This window comes from Xiphophorus couchianus, chromosome 16 (genome assembly GCF_001444195.1).
Source record: "Xiphophorus couchianus chromosome 16, X_couchianus-1.0, whole genome shotgun sequence".
Lineage (NCBI taxonomy): Eukaryota > Metazoa > Chordata > Actinopteri > Cyprinodontiformes > Poeciliidae > Xiphophorus > Xiphophorus couchianus.
The window spans coordinates 7,100,593-7,118,500 of record NC_040243.1 but is presented as its reverse complement, the minus strand read 5'-3'; the positions used below and the strand labels follow the sequence as shown (position 1 = coordinate 7,118,500).

The 17,908-nt window shown below is 37.7% G+C and overlaps 4 protein-coding genes across 4 annotated transcripts; all 4 read right to left on the bottom strand.

Moving 5' to 3' along the window:
• Nucleotides 1–566: 566 nt before the first annotated feature.
• On the bottom strand, nucleotides 567–1,569 carry LOC114160285 (complement C1q-like protein 2). The gene is made up of 3 exons (XM_028042815.1): nucleotides 1,170–1,569; nucleotides 962–1,135; nucleotides 567–853 (listed from the first exon to the last, which is right to left on the bottom strand). The coding sequence occupies exons 1-3, from the start codon at nucleotides 1,369–1,371 to the stop codon at nucleotides 567–569; spliced, it is 663 nt and encodes a 220-aa protein (XP_027898616.1). The 5' UTR covers nucleotides 1,372–1,569.
• Nucleotides 1,570–3,282: 1,713 nt separating this feature from the next.
• LOC114160275 (complement C1q-like protein 2) lies at nucleotides 3,283–4,335 on the bottom strand. The gene is made up of 3 exons (XM_028042804.1): nucleotides 4,026–4,335; nucleotides 3,805–3,939; nucleotides 3,283–3,700 (listed from the first exon to the last, which is right to left on the bottom strand). Exons 1-3 carry the CDS (start codon nucleotides 4,276–4,278, stop codon nucleotides 3,414–3,416), a joined length of 675 nt encoding a protein of 224 aa, XP_027898605.1. The 5' UTR covers nucleotides 4,279–4,335; the 3' UTR covers nucleotides 3,283–3,413.
• A 497-nt stretch (nucleotides 4,336–4,832) lies between these two features.
• On the bottom strand, nucleotides 4,833–7,070 carry LOC114160278 (coenzyme Q-binding protein COQ10 homolog, mitochondrial). The gene is made up of 5 exons (XM_028042808.1): nucleotides 6,900–7,070; nucleotides 6,396–6,548; nucleotides 6,036–6,228; nucleotides 5,773–5,874; nucleotides 4,833–5,253 (listed from the first exon to the last, which is right to left on the bottom strand). The coding sequence occupies exons 1-5, from the start codon at nucleotides 7,016–7,018 to the stop codon at nucleotides 5,086–5,088; spliced, it is 735 nt and encodes a 244-aa protein (XP_027898609.1). The 5' UTR covers nucleotides 7,019–7,070; the 3' UTR covers nucleotides 4,833–5,085.
• A 1,982-nt stretch (nucleotides 7,071–9,052) lies between these two features.
• Nucleotides 9,053–15,941, bottom strand: hsd17b1 (hydroxysteroid (17-beta) dehydrogenase 1). The gene is made up of 6 exons (XM_028042802.1): nucleotides 12,354–15,941; nucleotides 11,986–12,147; nucleotides 11,723–11,902; nucleotides 11,525–11,618; nucleotides 11,218–11,401; nucleotides 9,053–9,874 (listed from the first exon to the last, which is right to left on the bottom strand). Exons 1-6 carry the CDS (start codon nucleotides 12,454–12,456, stop codon nucleotides 9,719–9,721), a joined length of 879 nt encoding a protein of 292 aa, XP_027898603.1. The 5' UTR covers nucleotides 12,457–15,941; the 3' UTR covers nucleotides 9,053–9,718.
• Between the last annotated feature and the right edge of the window lie 1,967 nt (nucleotides 15,942–17,908).

Genomic DNA, 17,908 nt, shown 5'->3' with positions numbered 1-17,908 from the left:
CTGCCAGATTCTGCCTTCTTTTTACTTTTGATCTTTAATATGTCATCTGTCACACAACAGACTAAAATCTCATGTCTGCTTCAGTTGAACAAGTCGTTCTCAATTTTTTCTTTTGCTTCAAGAAACTCAGCTTGTCTGAAAAACATACATTTTGATTGTTGATACGTTTTTCTTCTATATAAGTTCATTCATTTTCATTTATCTTAAAAATAATTATGACCAGGCTCCAAAAACTTTGTTGAGTACCACAAAAAGGAAGTCTGAGGACGACCAATGGAACTTGTTCCACAATTTAATCTAATTAAGTCCTTTCCACAAGTCAAAAATTTGTTTCTAAAGATAAGAACTATCTACAAAAGAGCACGGTTATTTGCTGCTTAGACTGAAGAGTATGCAATACATTCTATCTAGTAGATAAAATACAAATTTACACATTTATACAAAATGACATTTCTAATAAAGAAATTATTTCTACACATCATAGTAATTTTCAATCTAAATAAAAGAAAATTCATTTTCTGTGAAATAGTAAAGAATCATTTTGGGATGCATGGGTATGGTATGCATCACATGGGGAAGAGCAGGAAGCCGCTGAATGTGTTGTAGTGCATCCCATCATCATAGACGGCCCTGTTTGGCTCCAGCTGCACGTACACGTTGTCTCCCACTTTCAGAGAGATGACCACAGCGTTGCTTCCACTGTCGTGAATATCAGTCGCAGCGGTGTCCCACACAGACGTCAGCCGTTCACTGTTCTTCATGAGGCTCACAACCGAGTTGGGAGCAGGAGTCATGTTGTTGAACATCGAGAACCGAAAGAAGTACATTCCACTGACCGTTGCTGTGAAAATACCTACAAAATATGAAGAGTTATGAGAACTGCAGTAAGACATGCAACCCATTGATTTGATTAGCTTGTTTTCCTGTCTTTAGACACGTTTATTCCTAGTGCTGTACACACCTGTTGATGGATTATAGCAGTTCCCTGTGTTGGAGAAAACCTTTTTGTACGTTAGTGGGGTAGCAGTGGTGAAAGGTCCTGTGTTTCCAGAGCCAGGGAGAGCTGCAGAGAAAGCCACTCGAGGAGTGCCTGAAAATATCAAAAATAACAGATTGGAAACTTGACAGGGAGTAACTATATTTTATCATAAGGTTGATAAATGTATTACCTTGAGTGAGTCTCCGCAACTCTTGAACTTCTTTTTCAGCATTTTCCAGCATGGTTTCAAGAGAAGTAATTCTTTGTTCCATGTTTGTGGGGCAGATGTTACAGCAGCTGGCTGAGCCTCCAAAAGGACAAATATTGTCATCATTCCCTGGACCAGAATGACAAAGGCTGAACATTAGCATCAGAACAATAACCTTCTTCATGTTTGTTGCTTTTGAGCTTCTGCGCCACTCCACAAATGTCTCCAACCTTTTATCACATGTGAATGTGTAACGTGTGATAAGTAGGTCATGTTGAGACGTTTACTCCAGACACGCACCATACATGCACGCACACACAAACTACGGACACAAAGATTCTACACAAAAGCCTTTTGCTTCATATGGAAACTTACTGTAGAAACGAAACTTAGAGCATCGGATGACCACTGGGAGGACCTTTAGTGACATCAGCAGTCCAGGAGGCAAACCTTAGGATATAAGCAATGTGTCTTCCGTGTTTGAGCAGATGCTGTATAATTTCGGTTATATTCACTCCACAACAGATTAGCCTGTGAGGGTAAGCGTCTCTCTTTTCTAGCGCTAAAAAAGAATAAAATAAGTAAAGTCTGATTATTTGTGTCGGCTGATTTCCTGCATGTGTGGTCACATGGTTCAGGTCCATCAGTAAACTTATATGATAACAGTCAAGACTCCTGTGTGCATGTTAAAATAGAATTTCAGATACTGTATATTCAGTTCTACTTAAGCTAACTCTGAGTTGTTGAAATTAAAGAAAATGGTGAAGGTCAAAAACTCTCACGACTATATTTTCATTGAAATGTATTTGTTAAACCCGAGCAACTTTGTCATTTTGTTGGTTTTTTTGCTCTTCGTCACAATGCTGCTATTTATTAACTTGGCCAGCATGCCACATACTGCTATCACTGGATAAAGGTGTGAGTGTCTATAAAATCTAGATAGCAGTGTGATCAAGATTTTGTTGTCCCAAAAACCAGTTTTGAAGGTGCAACTTCCTCCAACAAGAGAGAGTTCAGTCTAAAATAGACATAGCAACCAAGAAAAAATGCTCAATTTCCATAATTGTAGCAGTTCACATGCCATGATAACTGAAGTCTACATATAGGTCCTGCAATTAACAAAAAATGACTTGCAGTAACAGATAAAAATACTAAGAAACTAAAAATTGTCTTTTGAAATATATTTAAATATATAGCCGAAGAAAAACGACTAGTGACTGAGGGTCACTGCACGTAACACAAACCCTGTAAATTCTAGACACTAACAGGTACCATAGAATTGCACAAAAATCTGTGAGGGATGGATTTTTTTTCTATGTCAAGAAAAAAAACCGTTTTAAACTGTTTCTTTATAATTAAAAAAAAACAATTTGATGACAACCCATGACAGTTACACTTGTTAGTGTATTCAGACATGCTTGCTTCTGAAGGTGTACAAACAGCACCGATACCATACTGTATGTCTCACTCTTCTTATTTCTTACTGCAGGATATTCTGTTCCAGAGGTGGTGTGGCTGTGTGGAGATGTACCTGTCATAGAATCATCCACAGTCCAGATAGAGTACGATGATGATGGATCCTGCACCCTGACTCTTTCGAAAGTTTTAGCAGAGAACGCAAATGTTTACATATGCAGGGCAACCAATGACCACGGGGAGATATTGTGCACCACTAAACTAACAGTTCTATAAAGAGTCAATATATGCAAAGAGGAATTGTACAGACATGAGGATCTTTGTTGTCTTGAATATGTAGGGTGAAGAAGCACAATGAGGAATGTTCTGAAAAAATTTTGGTGCAATTCAAAGAGCATAACATAGTTGCTCTATTCAGTTGAGTATAAATAGTTTCAACATTTCTTTTTTTCTCTCCTACAAATATCTACTTCAGTTGTTTTATACATTTCCAAGTACTTCTCTACTGCAGTTTATTGTTGATGCTTTTTGATACATTCATTTTTATGACTTTAAAATGATCATCAAAGCTAAAAGTTATCTGGAAAATAACCCTGGATATTTATTACTCAGGATAATTTAAATGCTATTTAATAAGTTCATTTATGCAGATAAAACACAATTTTACACTCACACAAAATGCAATATTTCTGATTTATTTATTTCATCAATTATTTTCTACACAAATTATGCTAATTTGCAAATTGAAAAAAGAATCTTCCTTTATTGTGAAATAATAAATCATGCTGGCATGCAGAGCTGTTGTATGCATCACACAGTAAAAAGCAGGAAGCCGCTGAAAGTGTTGTAGTTCATGGTGTCGTCGTAGACGAGCCTGTTTGGCTGCAGCTGCACGAACACGTTGTCTCCCACCTTCAGAGGGATGACCACAGCGTTGCTGCCCATGTCATTGCTGTCAGACCCATTGGTATCCCACACTGACGTCAGCCGTTCGCTGTTCTTCATGAGGCTCACAACCGAGTTTGGGGTAGAAGCCAGGTTGTTGAACATTGAGAAGCGAAAAAAGTACATTCCACTGACCATCGCTGTAAAAATGCCTGTGAAAACATGAAGGATTAGAAGAACTGAAAGGAATATACCAATTAATATAAATTTGACTGTTCTTGTTTTTGTATACATGTCTTCCTAATGCTGTACACACCTGTTGATGGATTATAGCTATTGCCTGTGTTGGAGAAAACCTTTTTGTACTGCAATGGGGTAGCAGTGGTAAAAGGTCCTATGTCTCCAGAACCAGAATCCCTGAGAGCTGCTGAAAAAGCCACCTGAGGAGAGCCTGAAAACATTACAAACACCAGAAATACATCGGAAAACTGGACATGCAGTAATTATATTTCACCGTAAAGCTGAAAGATTTATTACCTCCAGTGAGGCTCCGTAACTCCAGAACTTCTTTTTCGGTGTTTTGCAGCCTGGTCTCCAGAAAAGTAATTTTTTCTGCCATGTTTACAACCTTCTCCCCCAGTTCTCCCACTTTTTGAGTTACAGATGTGAGAGAGCAGATGTTACAGCAGCTAGCTGAGCCTGCAACTTGACAGACTCTGTCATTCTCATCAGGTCCAGGATCAGAAAGACAGAATCCGAATGCTATGATCAGAATAACAACCTTCTTCATGTTTGTTGCTTTTGAGTCTGCTCCTCTCCTCAGACGTCTCCAACCTTTTATGGCTGCTGGCTGCATGTGATGTTACGTAAAAGCGGAAAAGCCAGCTTCACAAAACTCCTCTACCTGCTGCCTTTGTTTTTGAAGTCATGTTGACTGATTTTTGGAAAATCCCACTATTTCAGTCTGAAGTACATTTTAATATACTGTATAGTTCTTGTTATAAGGTCTAGATGTCAGTTTTATTCCACTTTGAAACCCAAGGTAGAAAGAAAAAAGTGCTAAATACATTCCTTTCAGAATATTTCCAAAAACAAAACCCAACCTATTACCAAGTATGGATATCTTTGTGTTCAAATACTACAAATACCCCGAGGGTCATTGTGCAACTTTTCCCATAAGCAGATGTTTTCCCCTTTTCTTTGAATGCTTAGTTAAATTGTAAAGATTACAAATACGATAACATGACCTTTGTTTCTTTACTGGCATCATGCTTTGATCGGTCACTGGACAACAAACAACAGAGTTTTAGTTACACTACAAGAAATCAGAATCAGCTCTCAAAGCACTTTTTACAAAAACTTTTATTTGATGTATTATTACTGTCAGCAAAATAAATAAATATGCACAGAAATGTAAATAAATTTTAATTTGGCTCAAAATAAATACAGTTTGCATATGTTCAATTTACAATAAAATATGTAGCTGCGTGCAAACAGGAGAACTGGTCTCAGATGAGAGTCAAGTATTGGGCGTAGTGAAAGCAGCACGATGGCTTGGTTTTGGTAATAGCCCAGGAGGATAAGGACACTGCAGAGGTCAGAGGTGGTTGCTAATAGCTGCATGGCTCCTCAAGGAAGCGACTGGCTTGTTTCTGTAAAGAGTCGCTGCATGGGACTCGAAGGCACTGACCATTTGCTTTACAACTTCGTTGAAGAACACGGAGGCCAGCTGAGAATGCAGCAGAGACTTGAACTCAAAGGACACCTGCAGGAGACAGAAAAATTCAAATGTTCAAGAGTTAAAAATTATAAATGATCACAAAAATCTGCATCCTTGAATGATATTTAGGCTTTGGAAGTTCAGGAGTATCAGAAGCCAAGGATTCTCCATGCTTAACACGTTGGGCTGAAACTGAACTAGATTCTGGTTAATCTTGGTGTAATCTGTGCCAACATTGAGGTTAAACTCCTGTCTGCAGCTCCTTAATACGCTACATTTACTGCTGCTGCATTCTTACACAACACCAGCATGATGCACTACACTAAATTTAGAGCATAATGAGATTTCATTCAACACTTCCTCTCAGCCAGTAATCCATTCACAACAGTACAGAAAGGATCGATCAAAAGTAAGACTCCAAGGAATGGAGTCTGATCTCTTAATTTCTTCCCTTTAAATCAATATCCTAGCCCTTTTAAATATTTATAGCCAGTATGGCGATTTTCTGGTCTTTGCTTAACTCACAAAGAAGAAGAATTATCTTATTCACAGAAAAGTACTTACAAAGAAATCCACTTTGCAGGAGCCTGGGAGGCCTTTGGCTCCAGGGGCAAACCTCCACACCGTTTCAAGATGGCTGAAGAGTGACCCATCAGAGCACACCGCCTGATTTGGACACGAGCAATGTGTAAATGCTAAAAGTTAACAAGCTAATCACTACAGTCATGAGAATTACTAAAAAGAAGCATTTTGCATTATAACCGTAAATTATTGAAGATTTAAAAACATTTTAAACTATAAAAATCCCAGTCAATCTAACTACTTACTCTGACTTGGTGGTTAGGAACAAAAGTGAGCTCAGATGTATATCGCTCGGTGATGGGAGGGAAACCAATTTCAAGCTCTGCTTGGACGTTTCCCTTCGTTCCCTTCAGGATTCGAGACTTTTTGCACCAGGGAACAAAATACTTGTAGTCCTCTACGTTGGCCACCACCTTGTACATCTCTTCTGGAGTGTACCTGGACACACAATTACATAGCAAATTATCTAATTAATTTAAATCTCTTTCTTTTCGAATATTTCATGGTTTCGATATAGTTACAAAATAATAAATGGTAGCATCAAAAAGATTATTGTTTTTTTACTACTACTGTGATCATTTCAAACTGTTTAAATTGGCACTCACTCCAATATCCTGCTCTCCGTGTACTCCATCCTGCGGGTGCTGATGGGAACAGCCAGGTTGATGAAGGTGCGCCTGGTTGTCACCGTGGGGGTGGCAGGGCGCAGCTGAAGGCTGGCTCTCCTTTCTGTCAGGATCCCACAAGATCCCAACTGTCTAAAGTGGAAGAAAACATGGCATTTCTGAGCACATTCACGTGAAGTCTGTGGCTAATACTTCAGAATAACTCCTTAGAGGATATTTACTTATTTCATTTATTCAACGGAGTAAATCACAAACTGAAAAAACTCGCTTTAATTATAATCTGCCAAGTTGTGAACATGCCAAATGTATGCTTTGAATTTATCAAAGAAAAGGTTATTTAAGCTCCTTCGTGCGCTTTCGATTTGATTAAGGAACAATTTTTAAGGCGATTAAGCAAAATCACTAAAAGAAAATTAATGCTTAGGAGGAGCAGAGTGAACAGACTGATGTAAGGGCATCTCGAGTAGAAAAAGTCGGACCCACCTAAAGTGTGCCCTTCTGCTGTTTCCACGTACAGCCTTTAAAAGTGTGCCGTCCTTCATGTCCACCAGCGCCTTAAACAGCAGAGACGTCATTCTTCTGGTCATTCTGTATTTTTCCATCAAAAACCTCGTTTTACAAACTAACCGGTAAAACCATGCCAGCAGCTCCTGCGCGAGGGCTTTATACTCACACCTGGGGCGTGGCAATGCTACCAAATAAGGAAATATCTTACGTAACGCGCGCCGTCATCGGTGTTGACCAATCAGAATACGCAGAGGTGGTTTTTAAATTATACATTTTAAAAAGGTGGATAAGCGCAGAAATTCCAAAACTAGTTATACATCACAATTTCAATGTTTTTGCAACATAATATAAAAGACTGTCTAAGATAAACTGTATCTTTGAATACACATGTATGAGTAATTTATTGAAAAAAAGGGAAGGAAAAATGTGCAAATAAAAAAAATGTCACTTCCTTTGGTAGTACTTTGCCTTTTTTTTTTACCCAAGGGAGCCTGGCAAAATAAGACTTTTTGTTTGTTTGTTTAAATGTTGAGCAGTTTTGAATGTAATCTATGCATGGTTGGTCTGCTAATTAGATTTTCTGATTTTTCATTTATAGTAGAACATTTTCAACTGAAATAAAAGGTGTTCTTACAGTCAAAAACTGACAATCACAAATTTTAATTTGCTTGAATTAAACCATCTTTGAGATAAGAAAACTTGAATGTACCAGCAAATGATACAAAAACTGGTTCATTTTTTCATATTTTGACACTTATCCCATCAGCTGGCACTATGAACGTATATGATACACTGTGACATTACTGTCCCTGCCTATGGTAGTGGTTAGCTATCATTGAGATTGGACAAATGTGATGAAACAGAATGTGACAAAACCTTTTTTGAAATGTCCTTTTCCAAACTCAACCAACCAATATCCGGCCCTGGATACAAAATTTATTTTGTCAACAAATATCGCAGTTCAGATACAAAACTGTTAGGGATAAAGTGTTTTGAAATAAGACTAGTTCAGGTCCTTTGTAGCAATAGGGTAATAGTAAGGATCAACAACTCATCTGTTTGTCTTTAATGTACATAATTACCTAAATCATATAAAAGACAAAACAGGAAAGAGTGATTGCAACTAAATCACATGGCATTTGGCATCCAGCGTATGAATGGCATTTAAAGAATTTTCCACTCAGGACAGAATGAAAGTCCAGCAGGTCAATGACCTGTACATGATGAACCTGGACTCTGCTATGACGCAGCAGTAAAGGTCATGAAACTGATTGGAGTAATAATTAAACCAGACAAAAAAAAAAAAAAAAAAAAAATAAGGTAGCACTCAAGCATTTGATTTATTTAAAATATCTTGAAAAAAATGTTGTGAATTCATCTCTCCAGACCGAATGTGAAAAATTATTTGTACTTGCAGGACCCTTAAATCCCAGAATTACAGATCCACATAATACATTGCATTCTAAAGAGCTCACATGTCTGTGCTTTTATCTTAAAGGGTTGTGAGCTAACATGGCCAAACTTGTTGCTGCTGAATCCCAAAGAAGGATCCTCAGAAAGGAATTAGAGCACCTGATCAGGAAAGGATTTGAGAGTCTCAATCAGGCATGTCAAAAAATAGGTCAGATACGCAAGACGTAGATGTACAGACAAGATAACCTGCCTCATGTCAGAGGAGGACAGGCTAATCCCCTGACTGAATTAAACATTACAGAGTGAACGACTGTCTACTGAGACTTTGATCCATGAAACCTTGTGCAACAATTTAATGTCTCAGCAGTTTGTTCAAATATACTTTAAAGTTAGTAAAATTCAAATTAGACAAATGTTTGTAAACCTTTTTTTGACTTCTAACCCTGTTCAATTATTGTTGAAAGAGAAAGGACTTGCAGGAACCCTTTGTTTCATATATCTTTGATTAAAAGTTCAATTGGATTTCTTTCTACTGTGTTTGCTTTGGCTGATGTCTTGTCACAAGCCTTTCACTAAGTACACTGAACATCTCATGATGCAGTGACGTAATGGAGTCTGTTTCTTTCAAACTTTGGTACAATATATATATATATATATATATATATATATATATATATATATATATATATATATATATATATATATATATATATATATATATATATATATTCTATAACACAGCCAAACTGTTATTGCTTTTCAACTAGGATCAGTTTGGCTTGGATAACTTTTGCTTTTATATGTAAAAACTGCAAAATGCACACATGCAAATACACTTATACATACAGTACATGCATCATTTTGTATGTATGTGTGGATATTAATATAACGTGACACCCAATAATTATTCCAGGTTTTGGGTCTTTACATGGACCATAGTTCAGCCAGTTTTTGCGTCTTGCTTTAAGATGGGACAGTTTTTTTCCATACATTAAAAATAGCAAACTAGAGTTACATAGGTACATTTTTAGAAAATGTTCAGTTTCAACAATCTAATGCAAGAGCCTTGCATGAAGCACTGCAATCCCAGAGAAAGTATGGAATGTGAGATAAAAAGCTTTGTTGAAATAAACTAATGTAAAGGTTGTGGAATGACTTAAGACAATATACGTAATCCTTATCAAATATTACTCCACAAGCAATAACTCTCAGACAAATATAGAATGTGGAGTTGCATTTTTTTGCAAACTCCTCTTACAAAACACACTTCATCACCTTTGCCCTTGAAGCTAAAATTAGAAAAAACAAACACTATTCTTTTCACTTAGGGCAAGGTTTGCAGATAAAGTGGTTTCTTGGATGAAAAAGCAACATTTCTGCAGTTATTGGTCCTGATCTGCAAAAATGATCTTGCTCATAGCTTTGATGTATTCCATTCCATCTGGTTCTGTGACCTTCAGTTTGGTAAGAGGTGGCATGACGCTGTTGGTGAAGTATCTGAATGCAGGACTGGCGGAATGGATGGCATCTAGAAATACCTAGAGGAAAAGAAAAGCAAAGACACGAGGAAGACATAAGTCATCGTTACACCACTGCAAGTGAAGAGGTTTTTATTGAATTATTTACAAAATTCAACAGCAACTTTCCTTTTAAAGAATTCAATTGTATATCTAACCTGCAACTAACTAAGAATGTTTGGTCTGTTGTGAAGAAAACAGACCTCTTTTATAAGAGTCCTACTAAAGTTGATGTGGGTGAAATGCAAGGGTTTTCTTTCTTTTTTTTTTTCATTGACTTTCCTTTGTTTTGCTTTGTTTTAAATCTACTGGGTTTAAATTAGTCACTGATTTTAATATTCCACTTATAAACTTCTTCATTTAAAAAAACCCATACTCTAATTGGAAATATAAAAAGTAAATTTTCTTTAATTGTTTGTATAACATGAAAAGTATGCACTTTCTTTATGCGAAGCTCATTGTATCTTTACACTGCTGGAACTTAGAGATGATTTAGAGATAAGGATGTAGCTCTCGTCTGTTTTCAAGATTTCAAAGATCTTGTCAAAATCTTTGAAGAGTAACAATGCGGCTGATCGGAGCCAGAAAGGTGAGCAAAAAGCATTTGCAAGAAATATAAAAAGATACAGTAGGTATGTGTAGTTTTAGGATTTTATATAAGATTCTGAGGTTATTAAAGAGGAATTTTTAATGTGTGGATAGTGAGTGAAAGACAGGAAATCAGCATAGGACATTATAAAGACAGCGCTGAATGACAAGATGTAAGCAGAGAGGCACAAACATGATTCAGGGCAGTTCTCAATAAGGGAACAACTGTTTCACACGTGTTCCTCTTGGGAAATGCTGCATCTCCATCGGAACACGAGCCACCAGATTTAAAAGTTATTTTTATCCAAGTGCTATTTGGAACAGAACGCCAAATGAGACTTTTATAGTGCAATTTTATGGTGTGGCTATCTATTGGCTGTGTGATGTGATCTAATTTTATTGGAGTTTCACACCATGTAATTTATTTTATAATGCCTTGTTTGGTTTTCCTGATGTGCCGGTCTTGTTTAACATCTGTTGTTGTAAATCCTGCAATGATAACAAAGGTATTTGATTGTGAGAGATTTTTAGCTGCTTTCTTGGCTGCTGGAAAAATTGCTTACACCAGTCAGGAGAGAAAAAACACTTTCAGTGAGCCACACTTTCAACGTTTTTTTTAAGAAAACTCAAACATTTCTCCACTGTAACATCCTTTTTATGTCAAAACCATGTTTATAACAAACGTATACATAGGTCCAGCTTTGAGACTGACGAACTGAGCATATGTTATGGCACCGTTAGCTTTTTAGATGTGTTAATGAGGAAAAACTGCACACCTCAACAATATCTTCAGTGTCCTGTGCAGCATTTTGGAAAACCGTGCTACAGTGTTGCAGGTATTTTTCATACAGACTGAGCGTTCGGCCATCAACCTGTTGCAGGGATGAATCCCCGAGCTCTGCCTTCTGCAGGTTAATCAAGAAGTCACTGTTGACTGGGCCACACTCAATGAGACTGAGTCTGGAAAAAAGAAGCAAAAATATACAACTCAGATTGTCCTCATGTAAATTTACGGTTATTGAACAATATTTTTTTATTTTCAGTATTTCTGTCAGGAGTGATGATGTGGTCATTAAAACTCACTGTATGTTAAAGTGTTGCAGGAGGACAGCCAGACTCTCACATGCGCCTTCAATTGCAAACTTACTGGCACAGTACACCTCATTAAAAGGAAGACCTGTGAGGGCATTAGAGTGTGTTATTTTGGAAATGTTAAGCATAAGCTAACAAAAATTGAAGTAACTTGACATTCGTAATCCCTTTCTTAGTTGATTGTCTCACCATGAAGCCCTCCGGTGCTGCCCGTGACCAGAATCCGGCCCTGACCTTGTGCTTTCATTCCTGACAAGAACACCTGCATGGTCTGGATGGTGCCAAGAAGGTTGACCTCCAGAACATGCCTCATTGAGTCTAAGGACTGAACCTCCAGGGGTCCCATCAAACCCACACCGGCGTTACACACTGTAAATGAAGAATACGAGGCAATTATGTGAAAATTGAAAGCAATCCAAACTGAAGGAGCTTAGACAGCCACGGGAACAAACCCAGAATGTCCACCCGTTTCTCCACAACTTTGTCTCGTGCTGTCAGGATGGATTGTCTATCAGTCACGTCCATTTGAAGTATTTCCAATGTATCCTGGTGCAGACCTTTTACACAGTCTAAAAGTCGTTCTTTCTTGGCCAGGTTCCTCATTGTGGCATACACTAAAGAGAATGCAACACTCATGTTTTTGTTTTAAACAAAATAACTGTGTAGAAAAGTGAGGGATTGGCAAAAACATGACCATCAAACCTGACAGAGTGACAAGTTATTTATTGTTATCCAGTAACAAAATGCCTGGCTCCATTTTGAGTTACTCTTGTGCAAAAGCCTCTTGAGATCATGACCGAAAGATGTCAGCTGTGGTTACCTTTGAACACTTTGCTGGTGTCAGAGGCCAGTCGAACAGCCAAGCTGAGTCCGATCCCAGATGAGCATCCTGTGATCAACACAACCTTCTTCTCCATTGACATGCTGGTGTCTTAAAAATGTCCTGGTTGAAAAGACAGAACTGCTGCAAAGTACAGACGATCAAAGTGAGTTAAGCAGTGTGATAGGGGCTGGTGAAAACCCTTCTCAGACCATCACAAGGCCACATGTTATCAACCACCTGGAGTTCTTTCATTAAATCTCATGTCCTTGTTATTTTGGCTTGTTTTGTTATTTGGAGGGAGATGTGTGGGAAACTGAACCTTGTTTTTTATGTGCCTTGCTAAAATTTCTGGCCACATCAATAACAATAACAAGAGTACGAGATTATAGTGGTCTGAACTCTAAATATTTAAAACAGCTGGATTAATACTGTCATAGTTTCAGTGTTTCCACTGTAGGCACCAGATGGCAGCATAAGTTCATAATGGCACTCTTATAGCAAATAAGCTATGTTTTATTGATAAAAAGACAATAATAGGTTTTCTCTTGACTCTGTAGTAAAGAGAAGATCTCTGGTTTGCAGATTACTTACCATTACCATTACTTTGTGATGAGTAATACAGGTTTAGCACAAGATTGTTTGACTATTGTTTTCATATCTGGTTTATAGAGCAGTTTTAAAAACATATTTAATGTATGACAGTTTCATACATTAACTGTATAGTGATAGCAATAGCAAATGCAAATTTAACACAATGAACTATACAACTTCTCTAGGTCATTGGAAGGAAGGTTACACTGAAAAAACTAACAAGAAACACTTAATCTAATGAATGACTTGGAGATCAAACCTTTTTACATTCAAACTGCTACCAGCAGCTCAGGAACAAACATATCCCTTATTGTTCTTAATTAATTTAATCAAGTATTTTTTTTTAAAAATCTATGTGCATATAGATGAGTTACCACTAGGTGGCCTCTTGTACAAACTAAAGATCTCTATTCTTTGTTGTTTTGCATGACTGTGACAGCAAATCCTTATTAAAAAAAAAGTTAAATAAAAAGCTTGTGCTTCGTGCAGAAAAAGCTTTTTTTCTTTTTAAGTTCAGACTAAGCTCGATATGTTTCCTGGTTCAGTGAACAGTTCCATTCTGGTCATTGTTACATGACAATGCCGCAGTAATTGTTTTGTTTTTTAAGAACAACTGCTGCTGCTCGGTAGCCACATTTGAAAAGAATTTCTTTTTCTGATGGGAGCAAACCGAGTAGGAATTTCCTGCCATTTTGTTGCGTTCCTCTCCTTGAGATGGCATCAGTTTGGCTGCTGTCCCGGAGTCTGCAGGACAGATAACAGTGAGCCTTGAGCCTCTCTGAAATTTCTGCAACTCCCTTGCATTGTTTTAAGCTTTTGAACTGACTGACCTCAGAGGGTTTTAGATGTTCTATGTCTTGCAAAATGGGAGAAGTGGGGGTGTCCAGTTGACCTGCAGAGGTCAATTGTTCTGGAATATGATGTTTCGTCTCTATAATTCATGTTAAAGTTGTACATAAGAAGATTGCATTATTGAAAAATGATGAAGATGAGTTGATAGATGAGTAAGGGAACAGAAAACAATTATCTGTTCAGCTCTGTGTAATATTCAGTCACTTTTACCTCTGCACACAATCAAGCCGGTCTCAGTCATTTGGCCTTAGATCCATTCTGACAGTCTGGTGAAAGCATGGGCAGTTTTGGAAGCTTTCTGCTGTACATGACCCACAGTGTCTCTGAGGCCCAATAATTAACGAGAGGTCCACTGGAAGTGCACAGTGACCCAGAAAAAACATTAAAATTACTCTCTGGCAAGACTAACCCACATCACAAGGGCAAGCAGACTTTTGAAAATCTTACAGCTATGAAATGAGAGCAGAAGAGAGAGGAAAGTTATTCCATTATCCCACTTGCACCGCCACATGTCTTTGTGGCATTTTTCAGAATACAAAGGAAAGAAAATGTGAGACTCATTTTAGACATTTGATGCAGAGAACCACCGCATTGAAACCACTTTGCAAACAGTTCAGCACTGGAACCAAAATGCTCTGCAGCAACATGAAATCTGTGCGTTTTTATGCTAATGTGGTGAAAGAACAGACACGTGAACGCATGCAGACACAGAATCAGATCTATACTGTAGTGGGGCAACAGATGCAGATGTGCTCAACAGGATGTCCCATGTGAAAGAACTGAGCAGAAGTGAAACAACTACAGACGTGCTGCGGTGAATGTGGTGAAATTAAATGTCACGCCATACCTGACAAATTTTGATGAACGTTTTTGGTTAATGATTCGTTTTTTTCCTGTGAACAAAATTACCTCATAAGACTTTAAATTTTAAATCCACCTTTTGAACCTCATAAGAAAAATGTTTCTGACGTAATTTTGTGGCAGTTGCTGGGATCCTGGTATGAGGATGGAGAGCAGCATTCTCATAACTGGAATGCTGAAAAGCAGCAAACATGTTAACAGTTGATCACATCAAGAATGGCATGAAGATGCTGGCTTTTACTGACCTAAAAATATTACATATTTTTAATTCTTTTCTGACAGCACAAATGGAAAATAGAAACAAAAAGTTCATGCTACAATAGAATGTCACTGATCAATTGCATTCCTTTCTGTTTGCATGACATGTTTTGTTACTGTAAAAATATGGCTGCCTGATAAGGTAGGGGTCATGTGTATATGTGCTTTCATCGTGGCGTCTATTTCTATGACAACAAAACAAGTCTGTATCTTAGCAAACATACCACTGAATGTGTTATGTGTGATATGTGGTAATAGCACCTTTACTTCTCGTTTACATTTTTCTCACAAAAACATGTCAGATAATTTTTTTAATTTAAAGAAGGACAACCTGAGAAAATAGATAAAAAATTGTTTTTTTTTAACAATGAAAGGAATGCTTGGATTTCTTTTGATAGAAAATAAAGGAAAACATTTTCTAATTTAAACACTAGAGAAAAGTGAAATGGTTCAAATTCAATACCCTATTTAGTGTGATTTATACAAGTTCGCTTGTAAATAAAGCAGATATTTATCAGCGTTTGACACAAAGAACCTTGCATTCTTGCTGTGGGACCACAATGTCTGAGGACACTTTCATTCCGCTCTAAAGCCATAGTTCACTCTTGTCCCTTCAGAATAAGATTTTTATACTTACTTCTGCAAAAAATGTTGATATATGAGCTCAATGTAGGTTTAAGGCGGTATGATAGACGTGAGCTTTGACGTCAGCTGCAACCCTGAGGGCCACTGGTTGACCTTTTGGTTTGGCAGTCACCCAGACATGTTTGTATATGAAGCCTCAGTGCTCCAGGAAATAGCAGGGGTTTTGTCATGGGAAATGTCCCTTGAATCCACTTCTTTCATCCTGTTACTTTGGACATCCAGTCCCTTCTCTCCTGGCCTTTAGGTATTCAAATCTGTCTGTCAGGGACCAGACTTACCCTGGGTTTAACCAAGAACTTTGATATCATTATCTCAGCTCATTCAGGAGTTTGGAAGAGACAATCAGTGCTTTTGCATTCCACTCGCAGTTCGCCCCACATAGAGAGGGGTTTTGTTTTGACGATGAGCACAAATATATCTGAGCTGTGTATCGAAAACTAGTACCATCTGCAGCTATTTTGAGATAAGATACCCCCAAAAATTTCATATTCAAACTTTGATATAATCAATGAGGATTTACTGTGTCATACCTGAGAAACTTTGGTTGCATAGAAGAAAGACAAGACGCTCAAATTTTCAGTAAAACACTATAAACATGCCTCTTAAAAATGCTGTCCCAAAATGCCTCCAAACGTCTTTCCATGTTTGTGTTTTTGTTTTGTGCTCCAGGTGCAGGCGGAGTATGCCAAGAACTTCAGGCACCAGGGCCACACCTGGGATGTGGTCAGGCAAAGTGCTGGATGGAATGCATCTGAGGTGACTGATTCATCCTGGAATTTACCTCTGAAGGCATAAAGAGGAGTCAGCATTAAAGTCAACAAGGCATTAGCATTGGTCTCACCGTCTATTGTATTTCTCACAGGGAGCTCTGTTTTTTGTTTTTATTTCCACCAAATGACTATGTCTGTGCATTTCTGTGTTCCTGGAGAAAGTGATGAATCAGTGGCACTCCTGTTCCTCCACCTGGTTACCTCTGTTTATATGTCGCCCTGAGAATGCGGTTACTAAGCGTCCAGACAAAACATGCGTTGTGTTCCCAAGCATGCCAGTAAGTGGACAAAAAATGTCCCTCTCAGACAAAACAGCACACATTATATATCAACTCATTTGCATGCTTCTATCACATATGCCTAATCCCCTTGTTTTCCAAAGCTATTTCCTGTGATGTCATATATTCAACATATCTACTTCCTCCCATTGCGCCAATTTATTTGGGGTTCCGTGACCCAGGTGTGCCATCTTTAGGTGTGGATTTTGAGGCTTAGTTCCCTATCAGTATTTGATAGTTTCCAGGATACGCTGCCTGTCTTGTTGGGTTGCATAATCCTTCTTTCTAAGAGAAGCTGTAGTAAAATTTAATGACTCTTCCTTCAGATAACTATGAGAACACATCACTGAAAGGTCAACGGCACAGTTGTGTAATCACTCCATCAACTTTCAGTGCCTGGGAACCAAGTTTTACATCCTTGTGGCATGCAAGCTTGCAAAATACCCATCACTATGAGCACCTTTTTCATCTCTCTTCTCTAATTGATGTATTTGATGGATCATATTTCCATTGTATGCTCTCGGCACAAGACCAGTGCGTCCCACACCCTCAACGGTTTACAGCTAATCCCTGCTATTATCTCAGCAAATACTTTTTTCACATGACTGAATAGGGAGAAATGCTGTAGGTCTTCATTTCTGGAATACTCTTTCTTGCTTATCATTGTTTCTGTTTTGTTTCTTTGCTTTTCCTATTAGCTAGGTTCCCTGTTGTTACCTGTGAAACAGAAATAGACATAGTTGTAAACAGAAACTGAGATAAATCTCTACCCTATATATCACATGTTGGTCTAACAGCTTATAGTAGTGTTTCAGAATAGCATCTGTTTGTTTTTCTGCTGCTCTTCCTGCTGTGGTTTATGACTATTTTAGGGAAGGCAAAGCTTTTCATTTAAAGGTTAAACTGCAAAATCAAAGGAAGAAGTTCTACAATGAAGCATATTATTCTTTAAGCATTTTTATGATGTGTTACATGAGTTCAAGTTAGTTTGATTCCCATTGAAAGGTTCTCCAGAAAATTATCATTAGCAAGAGTCTTACATTAACTTTTAATTATTTTATTTGAACTAACCAACCTTTTTAAAGTGTGTAGGATGACAACTGTCCAATTTTTATTTAAAAAAAGAATTGGATGCATATGTTTTAATTTATATAGAATTTTCTCTAACACCCATTAACACTTTTATGCATACAGACCCAAATGTATACACACCCTTCATTTGGTGTGCGATTAAATGTTCTTTAGAAAGATGTAGCAACTTTTTGTGGCTATTTATAATGTTCTATCATATTTGACC

Bases quoted from the DNA above. Each gene is read 5' to 3' on its own strand.
- LOC114160285 (XM_028042815.1), bottom strand. From the start codon at position 1,371: ATGAAGAAGGTTATTGTTCTGATGCTAATGTTCAGCCTTTGTCATTCT. The intron at 1,136-1,169 runs GTAATACATTTA...GATAAAATATAG, and splicing joins GTTGCGGAGACTCACTCAAG to TTACTCCCTGTCAAGTTTCC. The intron at 854-961 runs GTGTGTACAGCA...CATATTTTGTAG, and splicing joins CTGCTATAATCCATCAACAG to GTATTTTCACAGCAACGGTC.
- LOC114160275 (XM_028042804.1), bottom strand. From the start codon at position 4,278: ATGAAGAAGGTTGTTATTCTGATCATAGCATTCGGATTCTGTCTTTCT. The intron at 3,940-4,025 runs GTAATAAATCTT...TAATGTTTTCAG, and splicing joins GTTACGGAGCCTCACTGGAG to GCTCTCCTCAGGTGGCTTTT. The intron at 3,701-3,804 runs GTGTGTACAGCA...ATGTTTTCACAG, and splicing joins TAGCTATAATCCATCAACAG to GCATTTTTACAGCGATGGTC.
- LOC114160278 (XM_028042808.1), bottom strand. From the start codon at position 7,018: ATGGAAAAATACAGAATGACCAGAAGAATGACGTCTCTGCTGTTTAAG. The intron at 6,549-6,899 runs GTGGGTCCGACT...CTTCCACTTTAG, and splicing joins AGCAGAAGGGCACACTTTAG to ACAGTTGGGATCTTGTGGGA. The intron at 5,254-5,772 runs GTAAGTACTTTT...TGTCTCCTGCAG, and splicing joins CCTGCAAAGTGGATTTCTTT to GTGTCCTTTGAGTTCAAGTC.
- hsd17b1 (XM_028042802.1), bottom strand. From the start codon at position 12,456: ATGTCAATGGAGAAGAAGGTTGTGTTGATCACAGGATGCTCATCTGGG. The intron at 12,148-12,353 runs GTAACCACAGCT...CATTCTCTTTAG, and splicing joins CACCAGCAAAGTGTTCAAAG to TGTATGCCACAATGAGGAAC. The intron at 11,619-11,722 runs GTGAGACAATCA...ATGCCCTCACAG, and splicing joins CAGCACCGGAGGGCTTCATG to GTCTTCCTTTTAATGAGGTG.